This window comes from Bos javanicus, chromosome 27, assembly GCF_032452875.1.
Source record: "Bos javanicus breed banteng chromosome 27, ARS-OSU_banteng_1.0, whole genome shotgun sequence".
NCBI classification, from domain to species: domain Eukaryota; kingdom Metazoa; phylum Chordata; class Mammalia; order Artiodactyla; family Bovidae; genus Bos; species Bos javanicus.
In genome coordinates this window covers 1,483,720-1,507,412 of record NC_083894.1, presented here as the reverse complement: position 1 = coordinate 1,507,412, position 23,693 = coordinate 1,483,720, and the positions used below count along the sequence as shown (strand labels likewise).

Sequence of the window (23,693 nt, the reverse complement as noted above, 5' to 3'; positions counted from 1 at the left end):
CAGGACGGATGCCCCTTCTGGGGCCCCCACCAACACGCAGGGAGCGGGCGCCCCTCAGTGAGGGTGAGCGCATGGGTACCGAGCCCCCCAGACCCCATGGTGACACTCCGCTGAACCTCCCTGCAGCCTGGGTGCGGAACCGGCCCCAACCCCGGGCCAGGCTGGGTCCAAGAAAGACACAGAGACACGCCAGCCTCACGTGGAAGAGGAGGGGGCTTCACAGGACAGAGACTCTGGGTCCTCACAGGCCTGACCCTCAGGGCGGCGTGGCCCAGGGACTCCCAGCTGCAGAGCAGGGCTTGGGGGCAGAATGTCCAAGTTCCCTACAGCCAGGTGCCAAGCGCCCATCTCCCAGAGGCTTTCAAGGGGATGGTGACCCCGGGGAGGGGTCCAGACCTGGGCAGGCGGGTGGGCACGAGACCACAGAGGGCAGCACAGGGCAGCACAGAGCTGCCAGAGACACTGCGGGAAGAAGAAGAAACGCCGGCAATACAGCCACTGGGGAAACAGACACAGGATTACAGGAGTGGGGGCACTCGGGAGAGGAGATCAGGAGGAGGGAAGTCTGGGCTTCTCCAGACATCCAGGCCTCTCTCCTCACAGGGGTCAGTTTCAGCAATCCCGAAAACTGGAGGATGGACAAGGCTGTGGGACAGAGGCTGCCCCCAGCTTCTTGCCCAGCAGTAACATGGGCCCACGCTTTATGCCACTAGTCGGAAGACTCGATCTGTGGGTGCCTCTGACCCAGCAATGTCCCCAGACAACAGGATTCGTGCTGGGGACTGTGAACTAATCATTAGGGTCAAAGGAGGGAACTGATAATATCTCATGGGGTGGTTGAAAATATCTACTAAACCATGCCATGGATAATATGCACAAGAACGAGTATTTAGCCAAGGAGAGATGTCCATGAGGGAGAGCACTTTCTAAACTTTGGACACCATGTTTCTGATACTGTAAAAGCAGATGTGTGTGCGTGTGCACGCGTGTTCAGTTGTGTCTGATGTTTTGAGACCACATGGACTGTACCCACCAGGCTCCTCTGTCCATGGGATTTCCCAGGCAAGAATACTGGAGTGGGTTGCCATTTCCTTCTCCAGGGATCTTCCCGACCCAGGAATTGAACCATGTCTCCTTTGTCTCCTGCATTGGCAGGGGGTTCTTTATCGCTGAGCCACCAGGGAAGCCCTGAAAGACAGAGATGCTGTATTATGCATAGAAACACAGCCGGGAGGATGTGCAATGATCACTGGGAGACAGTAATGGTGGGCTTTTCAATGATTTTTCTTTATGTTTTCTAAATTTTCTACATGGACCATATATATATTAATAACTATTGTAATAAAAAGTAAACTTATTTTTTTAATTTAAGAAAATTTAGTCCCAAGTGAGAATACATTTCAGTAGAGGAGACAGGCATAAAATAAAGTGAATTATGGTTTAATTAGGGCAAAGAAGGAGGTGCAGAGGGCAAATAGGGAAGGAGCCAGAGGAAGCTGTTGACAGAGAGGAGGTGATCGGGGAAGGCTTCCTGGAGGTGAGGCTGGGGGCTCTAAGTCACTGGGACTCGAGCAGCAGGCAGAAGAGTCTCACAGAGACTCCAGCTCCCCCGCCAGCACCCCGGAGAGGGGCTCGGCTGTGGGGCAGGCGCTCCAAGGAGGCTGACGGGAGGTGGATGGGGAGGAGCCACGTGCCAGGGAAGACGCGTTCCCACTGGCAGCTTATGGAATTTTTGTGAATCAAAAACATGCTTCTGTTAAAAAAAAAACAAAGTAGAGATTTTTTTTCCCCAGAAGCTTGTGAATTAACTAACAAATGAGATCAGCTTGTATATTTTTGTTTCTGATTGAAGCTGCCAATTTCGCAGTCTTTGACAGAAGAGATTTCAATACAGAAGGAGAGTAAACCAGAGTCAAGGGCAGTTGCAACGCTGATTCCAAAGCATATGTCTGCAGACTGTAAAAAGAACGGGGGAGTGACGCTGAAACGCCACCGTGCCTCAGTAAAGAACGCTTTCTTCAGCACATTACAGGGTCACAAACCTGCAGTGGCGGGCGTGAGGGTGGCCAGGGTGGACCCCAAAACATCAAGTGCTTCATGGACGAATAAACTTCTTTTCACGGTATCCACAGCTTCTGCGAATCCATGTGTAACCTTTGCTGCATTTAGAGATAACTATTACTCTAATTTCCTACTTGCTTAGAGCACTGACATTTACAATTTCTGAATAGGCATCTTCTTAAGGTTGAGGTGAGTGTAGATTTCAGTATCTCCTGCTTATTGCTTGAAGAAGATTTCAGGCTGCAGATTAAAATGTCCTTTCTTCCTTTTAAGCAGCATGGCAAAGGTACAGGGGGTTTTGTAATAATACTCTCTTCCAGGTGCTGAAACCAAGGAAGAAAATGCCATCAAACACTAGGTGTCCATGTGGGGACATGTCTTCTCCATTCAGTCCACAATTTTCTTGTTTTGTTTTAAATGCACGCCAGGCACATTTGCCCTGGGAATATAACAGAGCAAGACAGCTGGGCTTCCCAGTTCCAGGCTGTCACAGTGCAAGACCATGGGTCTGAGTGGGGCTGCCCTCGAGGGCAGCCTGGACATCTGTCTGGGGCGGCTGTGATGCCACACACTGGGGGGACGTGGCCAGCACCCCAGGGGTCAAGAAGCAGGACGCAAACCCACCCCGTGGAGGATCAGCTGCTGTCCTGTGTGACCCCACCCCTTGGAGGGCAGGCTCCTGTCCTGTGTGATCCCAGCGTTTGCCTTCCTGTCTGTGATGACCCAAGCCTTGACTACAGCTCTTTTCTGTCTGTAAACCACAGTGCTCTTGGTTTCCTCTGCGCGGTGTCACTGATGGAGGGAACTGTGGTGCGCTGTTCCACCTGGAGGTCAGAGCAGCCTGCGGGCGGGCCTCTGAGACTCCTTCCTCGGGTCCAGATTAGCGGCAAGTCTTCACCCAGAAACAAGCTCCCAAATTCTCCCCTTCCCTCTGGACACGTCTGTCAGGGACCAGAAGATTTGATATTAAGATTCATGTTCTTATTTCACAAGTGACCTTCCTTTTATTTCTCTGTTTTATTAGTGTTTGGAGGCTTTATACATGGACATGAGCCTGTGCACTTGAGCCTTGAACAACGTGGGAGTCGGGTGCCACCCATCCACGCGGCGAAAAGTCGAGCCTAACGTGCAGTCAGCCTTCCATGTGCGGTTTAGAAAAACCATCCATCTTTACCAAATGGGCCTTTTCTGGTTTCTGCCTCAAGCACTTCAAAGGCCTCAGGCCTTGGGTGCTTCCACACAGCCCGAAGTAAATGCTGACTTCTGACCAAGAGCTGAGGGTGTGGGTCAGCTCTGAGACCGACTCCTCCACACCCCGTCTGAAGTGACCCCACCTCTGTCCAGACGCTGTCCCCTATCCCAGCACATGGGGGCAGGGCTGATGGGAGTGACGACTGTCCAGCACGTGGACTGACCCAGGAGGCTGCGACCGTTCACTGCATCACTGTCAGGTGCTGGCTTGGTCTCGGGCCTGTGACAGGCAGGCATTTGAGGAATGTTGCTGAAATAAATTCTTCATTGACGGATGTTGGGGTTTGAGCATTTGCCAGCCGTGAGCCTGGTAAATCTCTCTGCCTCATTGATTGCGTATACATCAGACGCTGTGGTTAGATTCGAGAGAGTGTAAGAAAGGCCCTTGGGAAACCGTCAGTCACTACAGAAACGTGTAATATTGTGTGGGTGAGCATGCTACTTCATTCCCGTTCACCAGTTAAGAATGACAGGGCCTGTGTGTGACTGAATGTTCGCAGTGGGAAGTCAGAGAGGAGCTGCCTCGTGGGCTGGCACGCCCGCCACCCTCGGCACAGAACCCACTGTGGTAGCAATGCTGGGAAAGGCAGCGTCGTAGGCTGTATTTCTGTGTGCACTCGAGCCAGGGGCCAGGGGACCTTATCAGCTTCATGAGTGACCCAGGAGCAGGCTGTTCACGACCCACAGCATTTGAAGCCCTCTCCCGTGAAGGACGGTGGGGCAGGCTGGGTGCCTGGGGCTGGGACGCGCAGACCTTGGCAGGGCTGGGTATTGGGGGCAAGGCTGAAATGCCCTTCCAGCCTGGGGAAGCCTCCGTGCTCACGGTGACCCTCAGCTCCATGTGCTTCTGCTCATCTCCTCCAATAGGTCCTGGAGTGTCGGGCCGGGAGCTCTTCCCCCAGCAGACCCCAGACAAGACACTGCAGCATGGTCAACACACATGTGGAGGGAGACCCTGGTCACATGAGGGGCCCCGTGGGTCTGGACCGCCAGTAGGGCAGAAACAACAGAGACAGGAAGGAGGGACAGAAAGTGAAGGAGGCGGGGGGAGATGCCAGGGCCCAGGATGGGAGAAGGGGACCAGAGCTGGTGCTGGTCCCAGGCTGCGTGATGCTGGAGGGGGGCTGCACTGGAGGGGTCAAGGCCCACGTTCCCCGTGTGCTCCCAGTGTGCTCCGGGTGTGTTCCCGGTGTGCTCCCGGTGCGCTCCAGGTGTGCTCCAGGTATGTTCACGGTGTGCTCCCGGTGTGCTCCAGGTGTGTTCCCAGTGTGCTCCCGGTGTGCTCCTGGTGTGTTCCTGGTGTGCTCCCAGTGTGCTCCAGGTGTGTTCCTGGTGTGCTCCTGGTGTGTTCCCGGTGTGCTCCAGGTGTGTTCCCAGTGTGCTCCCGGTGTGCTCCAGGTGTGTTCCCAGTGTGCTCCCGGTGTGCTCCCAGTGTGCTCCAGGTGTGTTCCCAGTGTGCTCCCGGTGTGCTCCAGGTGTGTTCCCAGTGTGCTCCCGGTGTGCTCCAGGTGTGTTCCCAGTGTGCTCCCGGTGTGTTCCCAGTGTGCTCCAGGTGTGCTCCCAGTGTGCTCCAGGTGTGTTCCCAGTGTGCTCTAGGTGTGACAGAGGCAGCTGCCCCCATCTGTCCTCCCACCAGGGTCGGGCAGCCATCGTCCACCTTGTGTCCCTGGAACTCAGGGCAGGGCGTGACAGGGAGCATCCGCTCCTGAGCTGACCAGCTGCACGTCACCCACCCGGTCAGTGTGATATTCATTAAAACTCCAACTTTAGATGTTGTGTCTGCTGATGGAGGAAACAACCAAAACAAGCTCTTTGAAACAATAAAACATCAGAATTTTCTTTCAACTCTGTTGTCTGCTTTGACCTACTTAACATAAAACGGACTTCCTCTAATGTTAACTACGTATTCTGTACAAACCAAAGGTGAAAACAAAATACAACACTTTTGCTCACCTCCAGATTTCTCTAGCTTCTGGTGGAGAAAACAAAAAGAGCCTATGAACATTTATTTCTCTCCTCTGTTCTTTTAAATCTTACTCCTACAGCAGCAGCTACAGACAAACTCTTCCACTCCTCTGCCTCTGATCTGGCTGGGGAGGATTCCCAGGAAGTGCAGTGCAGTCAGCAGGGAGCCTGTGGAAGGGCTGGGGCTCCAGCCCCCGGGACACCAGCAGCCTGGGGAGGGGTGGGGCCTGGGGCACTCCAAGTCTCACATCTCCCATGTTTATCACAGTCCTTTACAGATGTTCAGGCAAAAACTTCCTATTTATGCATTAGCAAGGACTTCCTGGTGGCTCAGTGGTAAAGAACCTGCCTGCAACGCAGGAGACCTGGGTTCGATCCCTGGATTGAGAAGATCCCCTAGAGGAGGGGATGGCAACCCATTCCAGTATCCTTGCCTGGAGAATTCCAAGGAGAGAGGAACCTGGTGGGGTCCATGGGGTCACAGAGAGTTGGACACAACTGAAGGGCATTTAGCAAGTAACTACAAGTAAAATTTAAGTCTCTTAAATATTAATATTTTAATTAATATTAATCAAATATTACTATTTTAAAATAAAATAATAATAAGCAATATTATTTAAATATTGCTATTTAAATCTGTCTCTTTGAATAAATCTGCCTATTAAAGCAATCTGATGAGCATATTTTCCTTTTAAACCAGATCCACTCGGTCATGGAGCATGCTCCAGGTGGCAGTTCGAATTGCTAACGCAATTCCAATTCACAGCCACCTGATGCCTGAGAAGAATCACGGTTGCTTATCTGCCTGGTTAACTGACTTCCTGACAACTCAGCCAGCAATCAGACACTGGTGATCAGACGGTTACTCAGGATTCCAAGGGAACTTCTCCAATCCTGTGCACAGCCCGCATCACCCATCGAAGGGCGGATTCGAATGCAAATTACCTGTGCCCTGAAGGAAACTTCAGGTTTCAGAGCTTTGCTAACAGCACTGTTAGCTGAGAGAAGTAACTGCAGAGGCCTCTGGAAAAAAGAGGGGGCCTCTTGGTGCTGGGCTCCCCTTTCATTTGGGCACATGTGGTTAGGAGCCAAGAGGACAGGAAGGGCCCCAGAGAATTCCGAGGTCACTGTGTCCGCACCCGCCTGTGCCTGTTGTTGCCTGCGGTGTGTTTCACCCACACCCCAGAGAACAGATTCAGTTCCTACAACCAGGCTCCCTGACATATCCAAGGTTTAAAGCTGCCAGCGTGGGGAAAGCTGGTGAGCTCATGCAAACTCATTCCTGGGCCCCACTGGCCGCTTTCAGATGGGGAAACGTTGCTGTGGGCGCACACGTTGTAGCCGTCACTGGATCCTGCAGCCTCAGAGGCCCCCGGGACTGGCCCGCCACACTCCAGGTCCTCCCAGGATGCTCCCACCAGCAGCCTGCAGAGTTGGGATGACCCCCTCACCTGCAGAGCAGGGACACCCCCCCTGACCTGCAGAGCCCGGATGCCCCTCTGACCTGCAGAGCCTGGACGCACCCCTCACCTACAGAGCCCGGACGCCCCCCTGACCTGCAGAACCAGGACGCCCCCTTCTCCTGCAGAGCCCGGATGCCCCCCTCACTTGCAGAGCCAGGATCCCCCCACTCACCTGCAGAGCCCGGACGCCCCCCTGACCTGCAGAGCCTGGACGCACCCCTCACCTACAGAGCCTGGACGCCCCCCTGACCTGCAGAGCCAGGACGCCCCCTTCTCTTGCAGAGCCGGGATGCCCCCCTCACCTGCAGAGCCAGGATCCCCCCACTCACCTGCAGAGCCCGGAGGCCCCCCTGACCTGCAGAGCCTGGATGCCCCCTTCTCCTGCAGAGCCCAGATGCCCCCCTCACCTGCAGAGCCCGGACGCCCCCCTGACCTGCAGAGCCAGAACGCCCCCTTCTCCTGCAGCACCGGGACCCAGCCCTCACCTGCAGGTAGTGGCAGGGCCGCAGCGGCGGCTTCAACTCCGGGGGCCCGGGTGGCTTGTCCAGGTGCAGGGAGCTCTTGCGGTAGGCCTCCTTGGCCTGGCTCACGGTGAGCGTGGACCAGGAGCTGCGCTTCATGTACTTGGCGTCGGGCGTCAGGGCCAGGCCCTCGCAGGCCGAGCACTTGACGTCATTGTTGCTCTTGGAGGTTCTCAGCGAGAGGTCCCCGAAGGGGCCGGGCAGCGCGTCGGGGTAGCAGCGGGCCAAAGGCTCTGCGTGGGGCCGGCCGAGCGCGCTGGAGGCGCGGCAGGTGCTGTCACTGTCCAGGTTGTCGTCGGAGCCCCACCAGCTGCCCGGGCCCCCACGCGGCCGGCCCTCCACCTTGCGCTCGCGGCTCTTGCTCCGCCGGCCATGCTTGGCGTGGTGGCCGTGCGCGTGCTCGTCCGCCCTGCCGTCGGCCCTGGTGCCGTTGACGTGGCCTTTGGACGAGCCCTCCAGGGAGTGGGACTTGGTGAAGAGCTTCTGCACCGAGTGCACCAGGTGCCGGATGCGGCCGGGGCTCTCGTTGCGCTGCTCGGCGGCCGCGGAGGCGCGCTGGTACTGCAGCGTGTGGAAGCCATCCCGGTGCAGCGGTAGCTGCTTCTCGAACTGGTCCAGCAGGTTGGCCGGGATGCGGTTGATCTTGGCGCCTGCGTGGGCCACGGCGCAGTCGTCCCTGCTGTCATAGTGGGAGCTATAGTGCATGCGGGGGAAGGTGCTGCTGGACACGTGGTCGCCCAGCACCACAGGCAGCATCACGCAGTCGGAGTGGATGGAGGTCCGCGGGGAGCAGCGGTGGTGCTCCAGCGGGCAGCTGTCGGCAGGGCTGAGCAGGTAGGGCGGCCGCGCCTCGGGGCCGTGGTGCAGGTGGCCTAGCTCGCAGTCCTCGGGCGGCGTCAGGCCACATGTGTGGCCAGAGCACAGCGGCGGGTTCCGACTCCCAGATAAGCCCTTCATAGTCCTCGGTGCGGGGGAGTACCTCTCTTCATTGAAGTGCGGAGTCGGGGACCATGAATACTGCTGGTCTGTCGAGAGAACACAGAAGCCGGGTCAGAAGTGGAGCAACCCGGAGGGAAAGCCTGCGTGGACACCCCCGTCCACACGGGGACTGTTTTTATCCCGGGACCACTCCTGATTTGGACACTCAACTGAATGGTCATTTTTTCACACCACATGGACAGCTCCAAACTCCAGGAGTATGAAGAAGAGTAACCACTATTCCCCAGGGTGGTTCTGCAACTACAAATACTGAATGTCTAAAGTTGTCATCAGGTCTTGACAGTAAGATTTGGTGGTGTTAAGCAAACAGTTTGGGGGAAAAGAGTTACATTGACTAGATTTGAGTGCTGTAGTTCAGTTTAAGAAGTTTCAGTTTGGGGGAAAAGAGTTACATTGACTAGATTTGAGTGCTGTAGTTCAGTTTAAGAAGTTTGAGGAATAGCACCAGCTACTTAAGAAGTGAGATAGCTGGTGGGTTGATGCGCCACACCACACAGAGGGTTGGCTGTGAGCTGCGTAAAGCCACACACTGGCTGTGCAGGCAAGAAGCAGAGGTGACTTTCTCAAGGCCACCGTCCAAGTCAATATGAGGATGAAGCCATGATGCCCTGATTTCCTGTTTTGCACTGTTGATTTTGAGCTCTACGATTCTACTCAGAAAAAAAGGTTTCATTTTGTGAACGGTGCTACTGTACGGAGACCCTCGAACTACCAGAGCTGACCTCTGCAGGATGCTGGGTTTGCCAGGAGGAAGGCTGCACAGCCTAGTGGTTGGATCAGGGCCTCTGGACATGACTAGTTAGGTTCTGCCCCCACTGGTGCAGGACTCTAGGTGGGCTTCCATGTCCTCAACAGTGGAGGTCCAGGAGGAGGGCACGCAATGGTTACTCTAGCTAAGTTGCCATGATTGTGGTTGTTACCATTTTCAACTCTCTTGGGTCAGCATTCATGAAGTTCAGGGTTTACTGGGCTCCAGGCTTTGCCCCTCGCTCTACCTCTACATCCTGCTGTCCTAGGATTTCTGCTTCTGTTGCTTCCAGCTGGCCATCAAAGAGATGCAGGAGATACAGACTCCAACACAGCACAATATATGCATACGTAATGTGTATACATAATGCATATATCCACACGTAATATGTATACATTGTACACCGTATACATATAATATATATACAGTAAATACAGACTTTATAGTATATGTGTGCTGTGCTGTGCTTAGTCGCTCAGTCATGTCCAATTCCTTGCAACCCCACTGACTGTAACCCGCCAGGCTCCTCTGTCCATGGGGATTCTCCAGGCAAGAAAACTAGAGTGGGTTGCCATGCCCTCCCTCCTCCAGGGGACCTTCCTGAGCCAGGGATCAAACCAAGGTCTCCCACATTGCAAATGGATTCTTTACCATCTGAGCCACCAGGGAAGCCCATTATAGTATATACTATATATATATATAGCTTCCTCAATGGCTCAGCAGGTAAAGAAGTCTGCCTGCAATGCAGGAGACACAGGTGACGCGGGTCTGATCCCTGGGTTGGGAAGATCCCCTGGAGGGCATGGCAACCCACTCCAGTTTTCTTGCCTGAAAAATCCAATGGACAGAGGAGCCTGGAGAGCTATAGTCCAATGGGTCACAATAGTACATAGTAAGAATATATGATATATAATGTAATACATACAGAAAATACAGACCCTAATAATGTACAGGCATGCTGCAGTCCATAGCATCACGGAGAGCTGGACACAACTAACTGAACAACAACAAATGTGTAAGGAAGCCGATTCTATTACAGTATGTAATATACATAAGTGGTGTAGTTCAGTTTAGTCGCTCAGTCGTGTCCGACTCTTTGTGACCCCATGAACCACAGCATGCCAGGCCTCCCTGTCCATCACCAACTCCCGGAGTCCACCCAAACCCATGTCCATTGAGTCGGTGATGCCATCCAACCATCTCATTCTCTGTCATCCCCTTCTCCTCCTGCCCTCAATCTTTCCCAGCATCAGGATCTTTTCAAATGAGTCAGGTCTTCGCATCAGGTGGCCAAAGTATTGGAGTTTCAGCTTCAACATCAGTCCTTCCAATGAACAGCCAGGACTGATCTTTAGGATGGACTGGCTGGATCTCCTTGCAGTCCAAGGGACTCTCAAGAGTCTTCTCCAATACCACAGTTCAAAAGCATCAATTCTTCGGCACTCAGCTTTCTTTATAGTCCAACTCTCACATCCATACATGATCACTGGAAAAACCATAGCCTTGACTAGATGGACCTTTGTTGACAAAGTAAGATCTCTGCTTTTTAATATGCTGTCTAGGTTGGTCATAACTTGCCTTCCAAGGAGTAAGCGTCTTTTAATTTCATGGCTGCAATCACCATCTGCAGTGATTTTGGAGCCCAGAAAAATAAAGTCAGCCACTGTTTCCATTGTTTCCCCATCTATTTGCCATCAAGTGATGGGACCGGATGCCATGATCTTCGTTTTCTGAATGTTGAGCTTTAAGCCAACTTTTTCACTCTCCTCTTTAACTTTCATCAAGAGGCTCTTTACACAAGTGTATAGGTAATACACATATTCATTTATAATATGCAGAAAATAAGGCTCTATTACAGTATAAATATGTATATATAATATAAATATGCATACACAGGAAATAGATTCTATGGTCATGTATAATATGTACACATAACATGTGTATGTAATACATATATATAATATGCACATATAGTATATAGTATGCATATATATGGGGCTTCCCTAGTGGCTCAGTGGTAAAGAATTCGCCTGCACTGCAGGAGACATGGGTTTGACTCTGGGTTGGGAAGATCCCCTGGAGCAGGGTATGCAACCCACTCCAGTATTCTTGCCTGGAGAATTCCATGGACAGAGGAACTTGGCCGGCTACAGACCATGACTGAGCAACTAACATGCATATAATACACCTAGGGAATAGATTCTATTACCATGTATAATGGACACATAACATGTATATATAAGGCATATATTCATATATAGTACACACGTATAGTGTCTAGTAAGGATCCAGTACACACAGGGAATAGATCCTGTTAGAGTGTATAATGTGCACACGTGACAAGCATCTGTGATGCATACACCCCTACACAATATGTACATGCAGGGAACACAGACGGGGTGGCGGGCCCCGTGAGGCCACTGGCCGGCTCCAGCCCACGCCAGGCCCAGCAGATGCTCCGAGCCCTGAGGAGACCGGGGCAGCCTGGCGCCCCGCACTGCTGGCTCGTCTCTCAGCCTCCAGGAGCATCCTGCACTGGGTCACACCAGCGGCTGCTCTTGCGAGTCCTCTCCATGCCCCACCTCCCAGGCTGCACGCTTCCTCCAGGACTTCTTCTCTGAGACCCGGCGTCAACACCATCCGCCTCGGCTCAGACGAGCCTGGGACCCCCGTGCGCTTGTCCAGACGGGGACAAGAAGGGCACCCTGTCAGCGCCAAGGGCCTCACACTTTCAGGAAGGAAGCTGACTGAGCCTGACCCCGCCTCGGGGTCCAGCACCCTCCCAGGGCCGGGGCCCTATCCCCCTCCACCAAGAGCATCCCGCTTTCTTCACTCACAGACCTGCCCCGGCGCCACCTCACGAGGCGAGGACCCGCGCTCACAGAGCCACCCACCCTGGCCCCAAAGGTGCCCCCCGGGCCACCAAGGCAAACGGGGAAGAAAGCAGACAGACACGAGGTGTCTCCCCGATGGCCACTGACCCAGTTCTCTCGATGACCCTGCAGGAGAGGCATCTCCAGCTGCCAGGCACTGGACCAACGATGCCTGTGGAAATGGGGCGGGACCCTGCAGGCCCGGAACACAGGCCCCTCCACGTCCCCCGTTCTCAGCTTGGAGAAAAGGTTTTAGGCTCCCAGGCTTCCCCAAGGCTCAAAGAGCAGAGTCAGCAGTTACTAGCTGGGGAAGTGAGAGAATTGCAGAAAAAGGAAAATGTCCTGAAGAAACGAGACAAGAGATTCAACATCAGCACAGCGATAACACAGGGTCCTGGTTGCTCCTCAGGGATGGATGTACCATCTGACACATATCTTGGGGCTGTTCTGCAGAAAACAAGACCCCTGCCTGGGTGGAGGGTGGTGACTACATGCTCACACCCCAGACCAGCCGGAGGTTGAGGTCTGAGGCTCCTGGAGCGTCACCCCTCATGTCCAGGCCGTGGTCTGAGTGTGCCCTCATGGCCAGGCCGGCCAGGAACAGGGATCTGAGACACCGTGGTCTCGGCTGGGGTGTCCCTGTCAGTAACCTGTCTGCTCCTGAGTCCAGGAACAGGGATCTGAGATGCCATGGTCTCGGCTGGGGCCTCCCCGTCAGTACCTGTCTGCTCCTGAGTCCAGGAACAGGGGGATCTGAGACTCCGTGGTCTTGGCTGGGGCCTCCCCGTCAGTAACCTGTCTGCTCCTGACTCCAGGAACAGGGATCTGAGGTGCCGTGGTCTGGGCTGGAGCCTCCCGTCAGTAACCTGTCTGCTCCTGACTCCAGGAACAGGGATCTGAGACACTGTTGTCTCAGCTGGAGCCTCCTGTCAGTAACCTGTCTACTCCTGACTCCAGGAACAGGGATCTGAGACTCCGTGGTCTCGGCTGGAGCCTCCTGTCAGTAACCTGTCTCTGTTGACTCAGGCCTCTCCACGCGCTCGGCCTCACTGAGCATCTGGCGCCACCACGCTGGCCAACACCAGTGTGGGCTCCAAGGCCCTGTCCCAGGCTCCACGGCTGCCACCTGTCAGGCTGGTCCAGACTAGGGGACAAGTCATAAAAGGGGACTCAGCTTCCCTGATCCCAGGAACCTGGGGGCGAGACGTCTACCAGGGAGTGCCTGCTGGCAGGAGAGAAAGCAGAAGTTTCCCGGGGATGCCGGGGTCGAGGCGAGGCTGGGCGCGGTTTCCTGGGGGCAGCATGGGGTATCCCCTGTGCGTTCACAGCACAGGGTCTGTGATTCTGGGCCTGGGGGCCCTTCACCCCCTGGCACAGCCTCACTCCATCCAGCGTGAGCCGCACCGTGGCCTCGGAGGAGCAGCCATCCCCTAATAGCTATACAGCGCCTGCCCGTCTCAACCGCCAAACTGTAACCGGAAAACTTGAAATATTAGGAAGGGATATTTCAGGTTCCATTACATTTTAACACAGTTAAAAGCAAGTTTTCAAAGGAAATTCAGGGTTCAGCTAGTAAACAGCATGACCGTGTTCTGTAATCTAGACCGTACAGCAGCCTAAGTTGTCGTCCTATTATCGCCTGCTTTATTTTTCCATTAACGTGTAATTTAATACAGTTCTAAAGTTGCTCCATGCTAAAGAGCCAACCCATTATTGCTCCACACATGCATCACGTTTCTGCTTAATGTTCAGCCTGCAAGCGACGCTATGGCTGTGGCTCCATAAATGAACAGCATCAAAGAGAAAAGTTTAACTGAAATGAATTAAATTTGATTTTGCCAGATGTTGATAACACTGTCATTTGCCCTGAGTTCAGGGACTGAATTTCCTGGTGTACGCGTGGAAACTTACACCTTACCTCTCAAAAATGAAGCAATAACAACACACTGTAATAATGTCCGAATGGAAACATGTGACGAGGACTTAGAGTGTAGGTTTTTTTTTTTTTTAAATAAGTCTGCATAACATATAATAAATACTGAGGGGCTGGTAATTTCTCTTTGTGAAAGTAAGGTAACAAAATGTGGAAGCATCTTGGTTTTCTCATCTCCAGCTATTCACTGAACACTTTTTTGTTATTAAGCAAAAGAAAATAGCAATTATCATCATTATGCATTAACTATCTCCCCAAATTCACATGAGGATCTAAATGCACATTTTATGGCTGGATTTCACAAGACAGTTGGCATGCCTGGTGAAAAACACATTCTGAGTTGTGGAATTAACCTTTTAAAATATGCCTAATGTGATGGAGTGCTCACCATGCTGGGTCGAGTCACAGACTTTACCCTCCTGGAAGCTGCCCCCAACCCGGGAGCTGTCTCCACCACAGGCAGAGACCAAGGCTCACAGGGCAGGTGGGCAGGGCCCCAAGGGGCTCCACACACGCAGACACACACGTACATGCTCACATCAGAGCTGCGTTGGACAGAACCCTGCATCCGGCTCTGGGCAGCTGATGACGGGGAGGGCAGAGCGGGGTCCTCTGTGCCCTTTCTGGTTAAACCAGGCTTGCAGGTTCCACATCTAGCACAGCCTGAGCCACCCAGGCTGGACATGCACTGCGGCGATGGGCCCAGGAGCTTTGGGGAAGTCTGGAGCCTTGCGCCTGCCCCACCCCTGGGTGCAGAGACCTGAGCCTGGAGGTCCTTCCCCGAGGACCCTCTGCTGGGAGCTCGCTCACACCCGAGCTGCCTGCAGTTCCTTCTGATTTCGCCCCCCTCAGGGGAAAGACAGACTGTCTGCTGTGTCATTGCTGCTCCCTCACCGAGAAGGAGAACCCTGTTGGAGGGGAAATCTCGCCGAACCAAATGGAAAGAACAATCCAAGCAAGACAAAATGGAAGTGCAAAAACTTTCTCCAGTGAACCGTGGTGGTGCTTGCTAAATAAAGAAGGACATCTTTTCCCAGATGAGTGAAACTTGCCAACACTCCCTCAGAAATCTCAGTCGGATCTGGCGTGAAGCCGTGCGCCTCTGGTTGGTCCTGGAATTGCCCGGCTCCCTGTGCTTCCGGGCTCTCCCTGACTCCCTCCTTCCCATGGCCCCCCAGACAGCACCAGCTCAGCCTGCCTACCCACGGGGCTCCTTGGGAGCTTCACTCACCAGGACCTTGCAGCAAAGAGCTGGGCAGGAGGGACAGCGAGAGAGCTGGTGGACCTGTCCTGAATTTGCTGTGTGAGGTGTGAAAGATGGGACCATTGTGTCAAAAAGGAGCCAGTTTGAAACCCCTTTAAAAATGTTTCCTCAAAAATTAAACAGGGAAGTTCAAGATTTTTATGCTGACAACTACAAAACATTGTTGAAAGAAATTTGCGATGCTCTAAATAAATGGAAGGGCTCCTCTGAATCCTCAAAAAAGAATGTACAGCTGAATTGCTTGGCTATACAGCAGAAATTAACGCATTGTAAGTCAACTGTACTTCAATAAAAAATAAAGATATATCATATTCATAAATTGGAAGAACTAACACAGTTAACATGGGGATATTCCCCCAATTGATGTACAAATCCAACTCAATCACCACCCAAACCCCAACTGGATTCTTTGTGAAAATTCAAAATCTGATCTTCAAATTCATAGGGATAGAAAAAGAAAACTAAATCTAAAGCTAGCAGGAGGAGAGACAGAATGAAGCTCAGAGCTGGGAGAAATGAAATAAGAAAGGATACAGAGATATATGGCAGAAAGAAACACAATATTGTAAAGCAATTATCCTCCAAATAAAATAAATTAAAAAGAAACAATACGGAGAACCAATGATACTGAAGTTGGATCTCCAAAAAAAAAAAAAAAAATCAGTAAAACTGGTAAGCCTTTAGCTAGACGGAAAAGAAGAGAAGCACTCAAAATCAGAAACAAAAGTGGCGGATGACCTAACCTTATATAAATAAAAAGGATTGAAAGTGAAAGTCGTGTCTGGCTTTTTGCAACCCCATGGATTGTAGCCGGCCAGGCTCTGCTGTCCATGAACTTCCCCAGGACAGAATACTGGAGTGGGTAGCTTTCCCTTCTCCAGGGCGTCATCCCAACTCAGGGATCAAACCGGGGTCTCCTGCATTGCAGGCGGGTTCTTTACCAGCTGGACTACCAGGGCAGCCCATAAGTGTACTACAAACAACTAAATGCCAATAAATGAGATAATCCAGATGAAACAGGCAAACTCAGAAACACACAAATGACTCTGAGAAGAAACAGAAAGCCACGACAGAGCTACAAGACAGAATTATGCAGCAGAGCTTGCCACAGTGAATTCTCAGCAGAATTTACTACAAGTAGGGAGACGGAATCAGGAACCAGAGATCGCCCAACAACGAGAAGTTCAGGACCAGATGGCTTCGGGGTGAATTCTGCTTAACATTCAGAGAAGAATTAGCACCAATCCTTCTCAAGCTCTAACAAGAAATTACTAGAGGGAGGAAGACCTGTTAACTCACAACTCCAGCAGTACTTTGGTGTGGCGGCCACACAAAGACATCAGAAGAAAAGAGTTACAGACCAATGTCTGTTAAGACTATAGGAGCAAAAGCCTCAACAACACACTTAGCAAACATAATCCAGAAGCACAGAGAAAGGATTACACACCACGGCCAAGTGGGATTCATCCTGGGCACGTGAGGATGGTTCAGCTTAACAAAAATTGACCACCGTGTGACAACATGTTAGTACTGTAATACAGGTGTTGCCGAACTGGCACTTGACAAAATCCAACACCATTGCATGATAAAAGCATTTGGAAAGCTGGGAATGAAGGCGACTTCCTCAATATGTTGAGGCAATTATGAACAACCCACCTTCTCACTGGTGGAAGGCTGAAAGATACACCCCTAAGCCCCTAAGATCTGGAACAAGACAAAGCCGCCCACTTTTGCTGCTGGAAGTTCTAGCCAGAGCAATCAGACAAGAAAAAGGAGGAAAAAGGCATTCAAATTAGAAAGGGAGACGTAAAGCTATCTCTGCTCATGGATGACATGCCCCTACATACGGACAGTCTCACGTCGCTTTGGAAAGCTCTTCCAAAGGTTAACCATGGAACAAATGTGTGACCCAGGAATTCAAATCTGAGGTGGTGCACACCCCCGAGAAATAAGAGTGGATCCTCACAAAAACTTGTACATGAATGTTCACAGCAGCATTGTTCATAATAGTTTAAAAAAAGGAAACAATCCAAACTCCCATCAAACAGATGTACAGAAGTGGTTATGTTTGTCCAAATGGAATACTGTTCTCCAGTGAAAGCCAGTTAAGTGTGGGAACGTGCGACAGCGTGGGTGGGCCTTCAGGACACTGTGTCGGTGGAAGGGGCTGTCACAAAGGACCACGCGCCACATGATTCCACCATGTAAAGTGTGCAGAAGAGGCCAGAGAAACAGAAACGGCTCTCGGGGCTGGGGTGGGGGTGACCCCCAGGGTTCAGGGTGGCAAAATGTTCTAACAGTGACGGCAGCGGTAGTAGCACGTACCTGTATGGCAGGTGACACATCCCCATACATCTCTTACAAGTTAATTTATATGGTAGAAGAAATAAAAACACAACATTGAATATATACAAAGATCATTTTAAAAACTTTGCTTCATGTGTTTAGAACTCAGTAAAAGGCCTGTTTAGTAAAGTTTAGGAAAACAATGCTTGTTTGTCCTAAATGTCCTCTTTCTCTGGGGCAGGATGGGCGTGAATGAGGCTGCATCCCCCACTGACTTGACTGCCTTGCGGCTCAGGGCCAGTCTGGGGTCCACGCCACACAGCTCAGACCCCACACAGCTCAGGGCCGGACAGGGGTCCACCCCACACAGCTCAGGGCTGGTCTGTGGTCCATGGATGGTCACGTGTCTCCTTTTGCTCCTTCATTTTTGAAAGTTCTCTGATCATGATTTTCAGTTTGCATTTACGTTTCATCAGTATATTTTACAGGCTTTTGTTATTCACACTTTGCATTCTTATAAAACGAGATGAGGTATGAATTAGTGGATCAATGAACTTTAAATGGTTTGACAATGTTAACTGAAGTTACACAGTAAAGGGTTGAGAGCTGCTTAACCGCCTGCCGGATGAGGATGGAACCACGTGTGCGTGCTCGGGCCCTGCTGGGTCCGGAACCTTCCTCACTCACAGGGAGCACTGTGGGTCTCCTCTCAGACGACAGAGGTTTAAATCCTGAGGGCAGAACCCAGTTTCTGGAGGCAGAGGTTACAGCATCCTGTGGATCTTGGTAGGAAACACATGTGAGGGAGCTGCCCTTACCCATGGTTGGAGGGCGGGGAGGGTCACAGCGTCTCCATCTCCGTGACCCTGCACATCGGGCGCCCCCAGAAAAGGCCTTCCTTCCTTGTAAAGAGCTTCATCTCATCATGTGTGAGCCTTACAGAAATCAGCACAGGGACTGAGACCAATGGAATATACTTTTCACTCCCCTGCCATTCCTCTCTGGTCCCCAGGGAACCTGGGGTCACGGAAAGGGCAGGTTTTCTGGTGAGAGGAGGGCACGGCCTTTCTGAAACAGCGCCGTCCGGGGAGGAAGCACCCTGTGGATGTAACAGGCTCTGAGTGTGCTACAGAGCCTTTCCTTAGTGAAGAAGAGAGAAACAGAAGGCACAACTCAGCTCAGAACCAGTAAGGAGAGGAAGCTGGGAGCAGAGAGGAAGGTCCAGGCAGGAGGGGAGCTCTCGCTCCACCAGGGGCCCAAGGGGCTGAGCTGTCTGCCCCATGGAGGTTCTCCAGGTTGGGCCCAGGTTCCCCAGCAGGGGAAGGGGGCAGTTCTCTTCCCTCCGAGACCCTGTTTCCAGTGCTGCCCCATCATGCCCCCTCAGACTGGGCCCCACTGGCCCGCAGACCCCTGCAGTGTTCTCTGCCGGTGCCGCCTGAGCCCAGTCGGCCCTCCTCGGAACCGGGCTCAGCTGCGACGTCCATTGTGTCCACCCTCCCTCACCCCAGAGCCACAAGCCAGCACCCAGAGGGCACCGGCTTGGGTCAGGGGCTGGCCCCGCTCTGAGCAGCTGCGTGGGAGACGCTGGTTTCAGGGGACACAGAGCATGTGAGCTAACACAGCCTCTGAGGTCCAGAGGACTGCGTGCAGCTGGCAGGGCGTTGGGATGAGACAGACCAGGTGGTGAAGGAGGGTCAGGGCCCCCAGGTTAAAACGTGCACAAGCCCTGCTCTGCTGAGCCCCACTGCTTTACCCCCTGCATCCTTCACTCGGGCCCCTGAGATCTCATCCAGGACAGTGCTCACTGGTCCCTCGCCTGCTCTTGGTGCCGGGGCCCCCGAGCTGACACTCACAAAAGGCTTAACTCTGGAGGTGGACAAGCAGGGGTGGAAACTGCCCAGGTGCCACGGCCGTCACGTCCCGGCAGGGCCCAAGCCTGCCTGGGTCGAGATGTGGCTACAGCACACATGCAGTCTGCAGCCTGCCTCCCGGAGGAACAACTCACCTCCCAGCCGCTCTGTCCACTCACAGTCTGAGTTGGGGCCCTGGGGCAGGATGGAGCAGGCGTGTGCAGCCTGCAGTGCCTGCGGGCGTCTGGACCCACAGGTGCACCAGCAGGGGCATCCAGGGCGCCACGGGAACTCCTCAGAAGCAGGCCTCGTGCTGTGCCGCGGCCGCCTCACGCCGGGGGACAAAGCATCGCGTCGTACAGTCACGTCAAGGACGAGCACAACCCCCGTACACTGTGTCCAGTAAAACCACCCACCGCCTGTTCTTCCAATGAGGCACCTTTGGACAAGACCCTGAGGCACAGCTGCCTGACTGTGTGTGACTGGCCCTAAACCTTGCTTCCTGGCATCCTTCAGAGGGTGGGGCCTGAGGGAGGCTCCTGGCCCAGCGCAGCATGAGGCCAAGCCAGCACATTCCACTCGTTGATGATGGAGACAAGGAACCACACTCTTTCTCGGGATCTGAAGTCTGGACAGTTGAAGACAAGAGTTCATCAGTGCAGCAGCAGAGAAGTGGGGGTGTCCCAGCGCTGTGAGGGGCACTCAGGTCCCAGGGTGTGATGACCAGAGCAGCAGCACCTCACCCATGCTGCCCTCCTCCTGGAAGGATGCTCGGGCCTCCTGTCAGCAGCAGTGGGGCTCATGCTGGCAGGGCCCTGACCCCTGACCCCCATTACCTCTCCCACCAGCAACGGGGCTTGTGCTGACAGGGCCCTGACTCCTGTGACCTCTGCAGCAAACTGTCTTTCTGAAGGTGACTTGAGGCAGCCACTTCCTGTAGCCAGAAAGGGCTTTGTAGACGGGACACCTGGGGATGAGTACTGTGCCTCATGCAAACAGAAGAACACGGCTAACCTGCAAACCAAACTGACCAAAAGGAGGGTTTCATGCATTCGAACCACATCTCAGCTAGTATTGCACGTAGACGCTTTAATGTCCAAGCCCCCAGGAAGTCCATCAGCTTGCATTTTTTTAAATCTTAAGGTTTGCTCCACTGTGTATCGTGCATGGCGCTGATTTCTCCCATACACACCCCCTGCTGATTTAACTTGGGCTTTTGGTCCGCAGTTTTAATCAATAATTTGTAACGCAGGCAGGTAGCTTTTTTTTCTTACTCCTTCTGACTTCACATATATCAAAGTTCTACCTTAGAAGAATAATTGCACATAGATGTCTTTTGAATGGACAATATCAACACAAGGAGTTTTCTGATTCTAAACGCAGATGCTGGGCTTCCCTGGTGGCTCAGTGGTCAACAATCTGCATGTCAACACAGGAGACACGGGTTCAATCCCTTATCCGGAAGATCCCACATGCTGAGGGGGGACCAAGTCCGTGCACCCCAACTAGTGAGTCTGTGGTCTGGACCCCGGAAGCCACAGCCAGAGAAGAGCCCGCACACCACAGCTAGAGAAGAGCCTGCACACACAGCCAGAGAAGAGCCCGCACACCACAACTAGAGAGGAAGCCCGCACAGCACAACGAGAGAAGACGCCTGCAGACCACAGCCAGAGAGGAAGCCCGGGCACCACAAATAGAGAAGAAAAGCCTGGGCACCACAGCTAGAGAGGAAGCCCGGGCACCACAGCCAGAGAAGAAGCCCACAGACTACAGCTAAAGAAGCCCAGGCAGCAACAAATACCCAGCACATCCAAAATGAACCAATAATAAAATTGTCACAAAAATAAACTCAGGTGATGAAATCTTAAGCTACTTTCCAGAATTTCACCATATTTTTGTTCAAGCACTTATGGAGAGCAACCACGCTGGCAACCAAGTTGTACTTAATTGCCAAATGACTTCTTATTTATGGGTTAAATAAATAGCTTTTAGACAGATCTTTATTCTTCACTAAAACAATGGCTTCCAAAGCACAGGAAAAAAGCAACTTCTGTCAGTTGTAAATCCAATCCCTTACTCATGAAGCTGACAGTCATTTCTGACTCTTTATTAGAAAATACGCCTGTGAAACAACGTGCAGCTTCGCAAAAATAATTATATTTGCCTCTCAAGTCTCTTTCTCCTTGAATTCCTTCGATACAAATCAGACTCCTTAATTTAAATCAATCTCTTTTACATAGTTTTTTGATGATTACCTTATATTTCTGCCTCGACAAAAATTTATAGCCTGTCAGAAATGTCTGTTGCCAATTCCCAATGTATATATCAGAATCCAGCAAAAAGAATGCTTGTTTTAAAATAATTGATTTTTGACGATTATTTCATAAGTGATTTTGAAATAAGAATTCACGGTAAATTTTCAGGTAGGGTTCATGACCACCTTAAAAGACTCAACTTATAAACTTGAAGTTTTATGAAAATTAAATTCAATTTAAGATTTTACATGATGGAAACTCATAGTGCAATCCCAGGTGTAAACATTTTAATTTAAAATCCACGCTCTGCACTAGAAAGCAGCCAGGACAGGATTCATTTATCACAAATGGTGCTGGCAGTTTCTAGGAGCAGACCAATCTTTTGCTAAATCAAAAGATTCAGGAGGTAGCACCAATGTGGATTCAGGCCATTAGCTCGTTTTTCCCCAGGATCAATGACTACAAGTGGAGATTCATTAACAGGGACCTTTCTTTGGGGCAGAATAGCTCATGTGAGAAGCTTAGAGAAGGTCCCTGCACAGGTGTAGGTGGGTAGGTGGGCAGGGCCTGAAGCCAGGACCCCGGCAGGTGCGTGCCTGTGTTCTGTGTGACTGGGTTTCCTTCCTACAAAGATCTGTTTTCAGAACCTGAGTAGAACTGAACCTTCTTTTACTTCATTACAAGTCGGAGAGAAAAGTGTGTCTATAAACCAGCCACTCCTTTCTGCTCATTTAGAAAATAAATGAAAAAAGCTGAAGTTGAGATATTTCTGCACGCTTCTATACATCGAATAGGTGTATTAATGATTAAAACCAGGTCTTGTGGCCAGGAAGCGGCAAAGCATGAATCGTTCACTATGTGAGGGTGTTTATGAATTAGTGTGAACTTCTGGGACATAAGTGAGGCAGAATCTTTGAAGCCAGAAGAACATTTATACCCAGAGCTGGGGAAGCAGATGCGCAGCATTCTCCAGAAGGAGCAGTCTTCGGTGATGACGTCACTTCTGCACAAGGGTGTTTCCCGTGATATTAGAAAGTCCGTCTCAAGTTTGCTTGTTTATTTAAATGCTGACACGCTCCAATAAGGATTTGATTTGGTTTTACAAACAGAAAGGAGAAAGGGAAGTAAAATTAAAAAATTTAAACATGAAGCAAGAGAAAGGACGATAGGAAAGCTGCTGGGGCTGGGTGGGGGGGTCTCCCACTCCGCAGCCCCTCCTAGCTCGGCTCTGGCAGCGCGCTGACGGCCCCATTCTGTTGCCTGTGTGCCGGAGACGCATCTGGAGGGGAGGGTCCCCAGCGAGGCCGAGTGCAATGTGACGGTGTCCTGAGAGGAGACCAGGACACAGGCAGGTGTGGAGGGACGACCACAGGAGGAGAGCGCTGTCCAAACGGCTCGGAGATAGGCCTTGGGGCTGCCCTGCGGCGCCTCCATCTCGGTGTCTAGCCTCCAGGACGGGGAGGAAGAAACGCATGTGCACTGGTCTGTGGTGCCCGCTCTGGTCCACACTGCCCGCCCAGGTCCAAGTGCCTGCCCTGGTCCCGGTGCCCGCCCAGGTCCACGGTGCCCACCCTGATCCACGGTGCCCACCCTGATCCACGGTGCCCATCCTGGTCCTGGTGCCCGCCCTGGTCCATGGTGCCCATCCTGATCCATGGTGCCTATCCTGGTCCCGGTGCCCACCCTGATCCACGCTGCCCGCCCTGGTCCACAGTGCCTGCTCTGGTCCTGGTGCCCGCCCTGGTCCACAGTGCCCACCCTGATCCATGGTGCCCACCCTGATCCATGGTGCCCATCCTGGTCCCAGTGCCCGCCCTGATCCACGCTGCCCGCCCTGGTCCACAGTGCCTGCTCTGGTCCTGGTGCCCGCCCTGGTCCACGGTGCCCACCCTGATCCACGGTGCCCATCCTGGTCCTGGTGCCCTCCCTGGTCCATGGTGCCCATCCTGATCCATGGTGCCTATCCTGGTCCCGGTGCCCGCCCTGATCCACGCTGCCCGCCCTGGTCCACAGTGCCTGCTCTGGTCCTGGTGCCCGCCCTGGTCCACAGTGCCCACCCTGATCCATGGTGCCCACCCTGATCCATGGTGCCCATCCTGGTCCCAGTGCCCGCCCTGATCCACGCTGCCCGCCCTGGTCCACAGTGCCTGCTCTGGTCCTGGTGCCCGCCCTGGTCCACGGTGCCCACCCTGATCCACGGTGCCCACCCTGATCCACGGTGCCC

At 52.6% G+C, this 23,693-nt stretch overlaps 1 protein-coding gene across 6 annotated transcripts in view; it reads right to left on the bottom strand.

The window, feature by feature from the left end:
* DLGAP2 (DLG associated protein 2) overlaps nucleotides 1-23,693 on the bottom strand; it is a 647,652-nt gene that overhangs the window by 88,321 nt on the left and 535,638 nt on the right. For all 6 annotated transcript variants that reach the window (XM_061404053.1, XM_061404052.1, XM_061404055.1 and 3 more), the window contains one exon: nucleotides 7,226-8,286. In XM_061404053.1, the coding sequence (XP_061260037.1) occupies nucleotides 7,226-8,286 (1,061 nt within the window). The remainder of the gene's footprint in view (nucleotides 1-7,225; nucleotides 8,287-23,693) is intronic.